This window comes from Malus domestica, chromosome 14 (assembly GCF_042453785.1).
Source record: "Malus domestica chromosome 14, GDT2T_hap1".
Lineage (NCBI taxonomy): Eukaryota > Viridiplantae > Streptophyta > Magnoliopsida > Rosales > Rosaceae > Malus > Malus domestica.
In genome coordinates this window covers 27535323-27546437 of record NC_091674.1, presented here as the reverse complement: position 1 = coordinate 27546437, position 11115 = coordinate 27535323, and the positions used below count along the sequence as shown (strand labels likewise).

General features: G+C 36.0%; 1 protein-coding gene across 1 annotated transcript; it reads left to right on the top strand.

Moving 5' to 3' along the window:
• The first annotated feature begins 5528 nt into the window (after positions 1–5528).
• LOC103411157 (protein NRT1/ PTR FAMILY 2.8-like) lies at positions 5529–8167 on the top strand. The gene is made up of 3 exons (XM_008349801.3): positions 5529–5759; positions 5877–6094; positions 6551–8167. Exons 1-3 carry the CDS (start codon positions 5606–5608, stop codon positions 8042–8044), a joined length of 1866 nt encoding a protein of 621 aa, XP_008348023.2. The 5' UTR covers positions 5529–5605; the 3' UTR covers positions 8045–8167.
• The last annotated feature ends 2948 nt before the right edge of the window (positions 8168–11115 follow it).

Genomic DNA, 11115 nt, shown 5'->3' with positions numbered 1-11115 from the left:
CAACTCCAAAGAGACAAGAGTTTGAAATAAAAAACAACACTTCAAACTAAGTAATACAAACAAACTAACGACTTGGTTTAACACTCTTCACTTCTTTTTCATTTTCTTCTTAAACAACCAAAAAAATCACCAGAATATTCACTAACATATGGATCATCATCGCATCTGAACCATACAAATCGCACTTCCCGGTGGTGTTGCCCAGATCCTTAAGGTCAAAGTAGACACTATTGTCTCCGTACTTGGCCACCACAGCACCACTCTTAAACCACCACAGACCACACTAGTAATATTACTCAACACACCCATCACAATGCATACAAGAACAAGAGACAACAAGCATTTACACTCCCATCAGAATGTATACAAGAAAAAGAGACAAGAAGCATTTACTATTTTCAAATATCCATGTAGTACCTGATGTGTTTGGTTCTGATGCTCTGGCGAGTGGGCTTCACAACGAGCTTTGTTCCGGTGAGGGAGCTTCCTCTGAGGCTGTTAATGGCGGCATGTTGAACTTTTTGAGCTGCTGAAAGATGGCGAATTGAAACTGGTAGCACTGGAAGTTTTTTAGCTGCTGAAAGATGACGCTTAGCTGCTGAAAGATGATGCTCCATACACAGGAGGGGGGAGAAAAACCCTCTGGGGAATATTACCCTTCCGGCCACTACCCATTTCAAGAAGAAGAAATTTTGTAAAAAAATTACGTCAGCACAGGTTTTCGAAAAGGGTTCAAAGATGAGAAATAAGGACTGCATTGTTACGCCAATATATTGAGCTCTATTGTTTCTTTTCAACACACTGACTGAAATGCACTTGGCGTCGAAATATTTGGACTTAGCGTCGGTTAAAACTGACACTAAGTCAAGTAGTCTGACACACTTACTGATAGGCAAGTGGCGTTGAAATAAAGGAAAAACTGTGTCGGTTAAAACCGACGTGAGCCTAACAAACTTAGGAAAGTGGCGTCGAAATAAGAAAATGTTGCGTCGGATCAAACCGACGCGAGCCTGACAAACATACAGTGATTGCAGGTTGCGTGGAAATAAGAAAACGTTGTGTCGATTCAAACCGACGTGAGCCTAACAAACTTGCAAGTGGTGTTGAAACAAGCGGGAAAATTCCCGCCCAAAAAAATTAAAGTTTAACCCAAAATTTAAAAATAAGCAGTTATGTTATCTGATATAATATTTTAATAAATAAAATTTAATTTATATATAATACTTAATAAAAAAACATAAATATAATTTTATGATAAGATATCGTCACACACAAATTGAAACATAGTCTAATTAATACATAAAATAATTAATATATTTCTTCCCTGTCATCATCTGTTAGCTCATCGTTGGCATTTGCATGATTAACGAACTCGGTAGGCAACGGTAATGATTCAAGAAAATGAATTTCTTCCACGCCAACCCTTGTATGGAAATTTTCATTGTTGATTTAACAATACTAAAATAATTATATATATTAATTTAACAATTTTATACCCCTAAAAACTATAATAATTATATATATATATATATATATTAAATTAAATTTTAAAAATTGGTGACCATTGGATCGGCTTAAATATACATATCATTCAATTTCTTAAGTATTATACGTAAAAAATAAATAAATTTAAATCTACTTCATAAATAAATAAATAAATATATATATATATTTATATATATATACACCATTGAACTCGATGGGATACGAATTATACAAAACTAATTTCAACCATCCAACCGTCAAACTTGTTTGTATATGCTTCAAGATCGCATACACCAAAAATCGTAAAAAATAAACATTCAAAGATCAAGTAACGGGACAAACTTTTCGACGGTTATAAATGAAAAATTACGATTTAACGGTTATTTTAACTCTGATTTTGATGATTTTTTTACAGCTACACTCCTTGGCCCTATATCAATACAATGAATGAATTCGATCTTCAATTTAAAATATTTACACTAGTGGACACCACAAAATCTTATGTTGTACTTAATAAAAGTATAAATGAACTCTAAGTATTAGTGAATCTATCGTTTTGATGGGATACGCATTCTACGAAACTAATTTCAATGATCCAACCGTCAAAATTGTTTATATATGCTTCGAGATCGCATACGCCAAAAATCGCAAAAAACAAACATTCAGAGATCAAGTAATGGGATAAAACTTTTCGACGGTTATAAACGAAAAATTACAATTTAACGGTTATTTTAACTTTGATTTTGATGATTTTTTATAACTACACTCCTTGACCCTATATGAATACAATGAATGAATTCAATCTTCAATTTAAAATATTTACACCAGTGGATACCACAAAATCCTATGTACTTAATGAAAGTATAAATGAACTCTAAGTGGTATCTCCACTAGTGTAAATATTTTAAATTGAAGATCGAATTCATTCATTGTATTCATATAGGGTCAAGGAATAAAGCTGTAAAAAATCATCAAAATCGGAGTTAAAATAACCGTTAAATCGTGATTTTTCGTTATAACCGTCAAAAAGTTTTGTCCCATTCCTTGATCTCTGAATATTTGTTTTTTTGTGATTTTTGGTGTATGCGATCTTGAAGCATATACAAACAAGTTTGACGGTTAGATCATTGAAATTAGTTTCGTAGGATGCGTATCTCATCAAAACGATAGATTTCACTAACACTTGGAGTTTATTTACACTTTAATTAAGTATAACATAAGATTTGTGGTATCCACTAATGTAAATATTTTAAATTAAAGATCAAATTCATTCATTGTATTCATATAGGGTCAAGGAGTGTAGCTGTAAAACATCATCAAAATCGGAGTTAAAATAACCGTTAAATCGTGATTTTTCGTTTATAACCGTCAAAATTTTTGTCCCGTTATTTGATCTCTGAATGTTTATTTTTTTTTTATTTTTGGCGTATGCGATCTCGAAGCATATACAAACAAATTTCATGGTTGGATCGTTGAAATTAGTTTCATAGGATGTGTATCTCATCAAACCGATAGATTCACTAACACTTAGAGTTTTATTTATACTTTCATTAAGTATAACATAAGATTTGTGGTATCCACTAGTGTAAATATTTTAAATTGAAGATCAAATTCATTCATTGTATTGATATAGGGTCAAGGAGTGTAGCTGTAAAAAAATCATCAAAATCGAAGTTAAAATAACCGTTAAATCGTGATTTTTCGTTTATAACTGTCGAAATTAGTTTCATAGAATTTGTATTCAATCAAGTTCCATGGTGTGTGTATATATATATATATTTATTTATTAAGTAGATTTAAATTTATTTATTTTGTATGTATAACACTTAAGCAATGGAATCGTATGTATATTTAAGTCAATCCAATGGTCACCAATTTTTAAAATTTAATTTAATATATATATATATAATTATAGTTTTTAGGGGTATAAATTTAATTTAATATATATATATATATATAATTTATGTCGCTTAAAAGCGACACCAGTATTTAAAAATTATTAAAATGTATGTTTACGTCTGTTTAAAAGCGACATAAACATTTTATGACGCTTATAGGCGACAGTAAATTCAACGTCATGTTCAGTTAGTGTCGCAATTGTCTTATCCGCCACTATATTAGATTAAAGCGACACCACCTCCTGACACTATAACACCCTTTTGTAGTAGTGATTCTGTGTTTTTGGACTGCTGATATTTTAGACCTTGCTCTCAACAGATATCTGGAAAGAAATTGTAAAAACTGATTCAATTCGTAATTCAGGAAACTTAGAGATCAATGTCCTAAGAGATAAAGCCTACAACAGAGAGGATTAATATCCTAATACATGATAACAACACAAGAGTCCAAATCCTATCCAACAGAATTGTCTAAAAAATATTTTGTATCATATATTTATTCAGTTTAGGTGATTTACACAAACAATTTATATAAAATCTTAAGATGTGTTTTCCCCCTAGCGAATAGGAACGAGGATTAACTAAAATTTTGTGAATCTCTTTTTCATTTGTAGATGTGTACTTTGAATCTTTGATAATGGGGATTTTATTTCTCTCTCCATCTTTACGAAAATGGAGGACAACCATGGTTGTAGTGGATATAAATGTTTTCAGTTAGTGGTTTGGTGTATTGTATGAGCTCCAACTGTTTTTTTTTATAATATTAGTACGACGCCCTTTTATAAGAAATTATGATTCCATCACTGTTCTTTCTACATAGTAAATTCATTCACATTCATAAATATGTGTGATCCGAGATTATATAATTGTTTAGAAACCATAATTAGGGTTTCAGATTGAAACTTGAAATTAAGATTAGTCTGACAAGCATGACGAAAAGTCATTCCAGGAATGTTTGTATGGGTGAGCTCTAATTCCTTTCAGAGCTCTGCTAAACAAGTTATCAATTCTATTAGTCAATAGTGTGAATTAATATGACTATTTATTTATTGTTGTTAATATCATCATGGGGTGTGCTATCCACACACCCTATTTTACTTCTCACACACCCCTTGATAATTTATGTCCGTTGATCTTCTTCAATTCATCCGATCCAACGGCCGAAAATTAAAAAGGTGTGTAAGAAGTAAAATGAGGTGTGTGGATATCATACCCCTATCATCATATGTACCTGATGTATACAACGGTTATTAATTTAGCGGCAGTTCAATAATCTTTTTCTTTTTCTTTTTTTCACTTTTCACTTTTCACTTTTTTTACTGAAAACTTGTTTGATATAGTTTTCAGGTTTCTTTAAAATGAAATCTAAAAACTAAAATCAAGCTAAATTTAAAAAACTCACAAAAGTAGCTTTGCTTAATTTGGGTTTTAATTTTCATTTTGTTTAAAAACCAAAAAGTAAAAAACTGATATGGTCATCAAACAAACTCGACATGATCAAAAGCATGCTACGAATTTTATTATGATTATCAAACAAACCCTTAGAAAACTGAAAATCTTTCATTTAATGTTTGTATTACTTCAAAAGCAAGTTACTAGTATAAATAAAGGTCCAAGAGATGACAAATGTTATCATAAAATTCTTCAAGCCCTCTCTACTCTCTACTTTTCTCCCACTTTGCCGTTCCTCCCTCTCTAAATTTATACCACAACATTAAGCATTTTTTTTTGTGTTTTATTATTTCAATAAATTCGGTAAACAATCACTAAAAAGCCTAAATTACAACCAAAGTGATCAGATAAGTTCTCGTTAGGAAACACGTAAGTTTGGCGTTGAATATACAGCTAAGGTTGGGAGAAACTTAAGGCTTAGGATAAGAAGAATATTGCACATGTGTTGTACTGAAGTTTGTTAGGGTACGTAATGAACGTAAACATAGAATCCAAGTCAGTGTCCATAACTCACAAGTCATCACACCCATAACAAGCTGCTCCACATTTCTCTCACCAGTCATCCATTCCCACCATAACTAAGTCAACACTTGAAGACTAAAGTTTCAAATTTTTTACTTAATTAAATTCTAATCGTTTCCGATTTCGTATCTTGGGCTGAGTCCGGGTAAGCCGATAGAATCAAATCTTAGATACTTATCTATATCCTAATTTTGTTTACACTACCTAAATAAGATACACTAAGCTCTAATAAGTAATAAAACAAAAAGATGCAATGTGGATCCAGAGAAAGTGAGCAGCAAGGGAAAAATAGAGAGAAAGAGAAAGAGGGAGAGATGGAGAATGAGAATGATTCTTCACCATTAGAGCAAGTGCCCCCTCCAAACCCTAAAGGAGGATGGAGAGCTATCAAATACATTCTTGGTACACAATATCATTCATCTTATAATCTTGTATTGAATTTTTTCTTTCATGTGATTTCTGATGGGGTTTTGGTTTGCCATTTCGTTAATTTTATTTCGTTGGTTGATTAATTTGAAGGGAATGAATCGTTCGAGAAGCTGGCTTCGATGAGTTTGATAGCCAACATCACAGTGTACTTGAGTACAAGATACAACTTAAGTGGAATATTTGTGGTAAATGTGGTTAATATATGGAATGGTACATCGAATGTTGTAACACTAGCAGGTGCTTTTGTGTCTGATGCTTATCTGGGCAGATTTAGTACCCTCCTCGTTGGATCCATGTCATCTCTCCTGGTAATAGTTATGATTCGTCTGTCTCTTTTCCAATTAGAAGTTCTATCTCACTCTAGATTAATCATCAATTTCATTTAATCCATTATTTGGAATTTCAGTCTAGCATAACTAACATTGAAGTGAAATAACTTAGAAGAATGGGAAATGTGCACACATACAAACCGGCTATAAACTTTCAATATAGAACCAAACCCGTTTTATATACGGCTTATCATCTGTTTAGTGTGTCTCATTATCTATCTTATTAAACGTTTGTAACTAGTTATATTTATGCATATTTTGCTATAAAAATTCAATTGTGCATTGTAATTATTTCTCATGTCTGTCCCCTGCATATATATTCTTCATCTTCCTAGGTTTTTCCTTTTGGTAGTAAAGTATCACGTAATCCAGGAAAATGATGATTTTGTACTCATGGTTGCAAATTTTTCTTTACACTTTTTCATTTTATTTCAGGGTATGGGAGCCATGACGCTTACTGCATCTATAGATAAGTTAAGACCCTCCACCTGCAAAGAGCCCCAACATTGCCCTCAGCCCCAGCCTTGGCAGCTGGTCTTCCTCTACATTGCTCTTCTACTGCTCTCCCTAGGAGCAGGTTGCATCAGGCCCTGCAACATTGCCTTTGGTGCTGACCAATTCGACACCAGGACAGTGAAAGGAAGGGCGCAACTCCAAAGCTTTTTCAATTGGTGGTATTTCTCTTTCACACTGGCTCTAGTTGTGGCCCTCACCGGAGTTGTGTACATCCAGACCAATATCAGTTGGGTCATAGGGTTTGTCATTCCCACTGCCTGCCTTGCTTCCTCTATCACCATTTTCTTGGTCGGCCGCCACACTTACATTTACTTGAAGCCTCAAGGGAGCATTTTTATGGACATAGCCAAGGTCATCACAGCTGCCTGTCGAAAATCAAGAGTTAAGGTTTCACTGGCTTCCGAGCACTCATTTTATGATCCTCCACTAAACAATGCATCTGATCAGTCATATACGATCTTGAAGCTCCCTCACACTAATCGCTTCAGGTTCCTTGACAGAGCTGCTATAATAACTAACCCGAATGAATTGGACAATCAAGGCAAGCCTAGGAGCAGTTGGAGGCTGTGTAGCCTCCAACAAGTTGAGCAACTGAAGTGCTTAGTGGCAATTCTTCCAGTTTGGGTTACAGCAATCGGGACTTTCATGTGCATGGACCAACATAACACTTTCGGGGTCTTACAAATATTGCAAACGGACAGATCCATAGGACCGCATTTCAAATTCGCACCCGGATGGATGAATATCATAGCAATGCTTGCACTCGCAACGTGGATCTTCATCTACGAGCAAATTTACCTCCCGCTGGCCCAAAGAATGAGCGGTAGGGACGAAAGACTGACGATGCAACAGAGGATCAACACCGGCATTGTGCTGTCCATTCTGTCCATGTTGGTATCTGGGATCGTTGAAGAGCACCGTCGGAAAACTGCTTTGAAACACGGATCATTCATTTCACCCGTGAGCTTTGGCCTACTCTTACCACAGTTTGTCTTATCAGGGTTGACTGAGGCCTTTGCGGCTGTTTCCATAATGGAGTTTTTCACCATGCAAATGCCGGAGAGTATGAGGACTATTGCCGGGGCAGTCTTCTTCCTCAGCTTATCGGTTTCGAGTTATCTAGGCTCTTTGATAGTCAATATAGTCCACAAGGCAACCCAAAAGAAGGGGGAAACGCCCTGGCTCGGCGGTCATGACCTTAACAAGAATAAGCTGGACTACTACTACTACATCATTGCTGGCCTCGGCGTTGTTAACCTTGCGTATTTCAATTTCTTTGCTCGACATTACGTAACGGTTGGAAGGTTTGGAAAAGGGAGAAGGGAGATGCAGCCGGAGAATCCGAGTGGCTCAAGAGACCTGGTGGAACGTGAATCGACGGATGAGGAGAAGGGGTTGGGTACTCATGCATAGATGGAGATGGACATATAATTATGTTATTTGTGCTATTTTGTTTGTTAAGAATTTCGTACATGGAAATGGACATAATTTATTGATGCTATTCTATTTTTGAAAGTATATGCATAAAATTAGACAGTACTAGAGAGAGCTTGTAACGAACGGTATAATTTTAAAATTTGAAATTTCGAAAATGCTCTTCGAGGCAAATACAATTGACTTTTGTTGACCGCCTTGTTATGTCACGTAAGGTTTGTTTTCTTGACGTATCCTCGTAAACTCGTCGCTATGAACACGTGGGCGCAAACGAAACGTAATTTGGAGTTATAATGAAGAAGTTATTAACGAATTAAGTCGAGGGCAAGATTGTAAATTTATTATTTTCTAGAATGCTTCAAATTTTTGGAGCAAAATCTGGAAAGCCACGTGTGTGGCCCAAATGAAAGGGAAGAAAAGATGGGCGGTGGAGATGAAAGATAATGTTACACCCACCCCTAATTTACATTGTATTTTCACTAAGTTTAAGATTATCTTACTTTTAAAATTATTTTTGGGTCTTAATAAAGACACACATTATCCTCAGACAACTCAACAGTGCCAGCTAGAGTCCAAGGCTGGAACACAGTCAGCAATTACTTAGCTTTTAAGTTTTCTTATTGTAACTGATTTGTAACTAATCATAGATTAAGTTTAATTAGTTACATTAGTTAATAACTAAACTTTATTAGCTGCTGTGTATAAATACCTCCAATGTAAGTCATTTTAATCAATGAGAAATATATTTCTAATATGGTATCATCCCCTTTTCTGCTTAACCGTCTTTCTTCGATCCTCTTCTCCGTCGCTCCCTGTGATCTCTGATTTCTTCGAGATTTCTTCGATCTTTGATCTTCCATCTTCAATTTCTTGTGGATCTTGATCGATCTTCTCTTATCTTCTACTATCTTTCTCGCTTACGATGACATCGTCGAGTTCCTCTCCGATGAATCCTAATGTTCTTGCCCCAAATTCGTCCCCGACGAACCCTAATTTCACAGCGGTTCCGTCTTCTCCCTCAATTTCTTTGATTTCAATTCAACACATCAGTTGTATGGTTCCTACCAAGCTGAAGCATGACAATTATCTTGTTTGGAAAGCATTGTTTGCTCCAATTTTTCGTCGTTACAAGCTTACAGGGATTCTTGATGGCTCGAATGTTTGTCTTTCGCCATTTTTACTTGATGCATCTGGCAACACCACTAGCACTCCAAATCCGGCTTTTGATTTTTGGTATGAAAAGGATCAGAATATCCTTATCTTGCTTAACTCCACCCTTTCGGAAAATCTCATTCCGTTTACTGTTGGTGTTACATCGTCTCGAGAGTTATGGTTGAATCTTGAGCAACGCTTTGGCGGCGTATCTGCTGCTCATATCCACCAGCTTCGATCTCGCCTGCACACTATTCAGAAAGGAAATCTCACAATTTCTAACTATATTCAGCTAATCAAAACCATTTCTGATGCACTCATGGCTGCCGGTGCTCCGATTTCTGAAAGTGATCTGATTGCAGTTACTCTTAATGGTCTCTCTGAGGATTATGAGTCTTTTGTTGACTCCATTATGCTACGCATTTCCTCTACTTCATTGGACGAACTACATGGTCTGCTGATCAATAAAGAATTGTTCATGAATTGTAAGAAGAAGATTGTAGCTTCGTCAGTATCTGAACCCTTTCAAGCTTATGCGGCTCAGTATCAACACTCTCAAGCGCCTCTTCTTCCCACACCCCAGGGTCCTCCTGGATAGAACTTGTACATCTCTACTCCCAGGCAATTCAATCGTGGCAAAGGCACTTACAGGGTTAATATCTATCGAGGAAACAATAACTATCGAGGCAATAACGATCGGGGAAATTCTAGAGGCAATTTCAATCGCAACTCTGGAAGTTACACTCGTCTTTCTGGAACCACCACTAGTCACCGAGATCCTTGCCAAATCTGTCATTCTCCAGATCATGAAGCATTGGATTGTTTTGAACGGATGAATCATGCCTTTGTTGGAAAAATTCCTCCTGCAAAATTGGCAGCTATGTGTGCTCACACCACCATCAAATCCTCTTCTCCTACTTGGCTTATGGACTCTGGTGCCACGTCTCACATAACCAATGACATCTCTGCCATTCATTCTCCCACTCCTTACAATGGTCAGGACAAGGTTTATATTGGTGATGGTCAAGGTATGCCCATCCACCATACTGGTACAACCTTTTTTACTACTCCTACTGCCACTTTTCGTCTGAATAATGTTTTACATGTTCCTGCAATGAAGCATAACCTTCTTTCTGCGTATCAATTCTTATGAGACAATCACTGCAAATTAACCTTTGATTCTGATGGCTCTACAATCAAGGATCGTATTTCGGGGAGGATGCTTTTCCGAGGACCAGTTAAAGATGGTTTTTATCCTTTTCAAGGCATTCCTCCAGCATTCACTTCTCCCTCGGCTCTTGTCAGTAGCAAAGCTCATTTACAAATTTGGCATAATCGGCTCGGTCATCCATCTTCTGCTATTTTTCGGAAGACTTTAAATAGTAGTACTATAGTCTACAGTGATAAAAAGTTTACTTCTTTCTTCTGTTCAGATTGTGCAATTGGCAAAAACCACAAATTGCCCTTCACTGCAAGTATTAGCTCTGTATTTGTGCCCTTAGCACTTGTTCATTGTGATGTTTGGGGACCTGCCCTTACATTGTCTCTCAGTGGTTATAAGTACTACGTGTTATTTGTTGATGAATTCACAAAATATAGTTGGATGTTCCCATTGAAGCTCAAATCTGAGGTGTATTCAGTTTTTGTGGATTTCAAGTGTTATGTAGAAAACTTGGTTGGCAATAAAATCAAAGTTCTCTGCTCTGATTCAGGAGGTGAATTCACAAGTTCAAATTTTAATTCCTTTCTTCTACAGCATGGTATTTTGCATCAATATTCTTGTCCTCACACACCGGAACAGAACAGTTGTGTTGAACGGAAACATCGGCACCTCACAAAAACTGCTCAGACTCTTATCACTGCATCAAAGGTTCCACATTCATTTTGGTTTGAGGCAT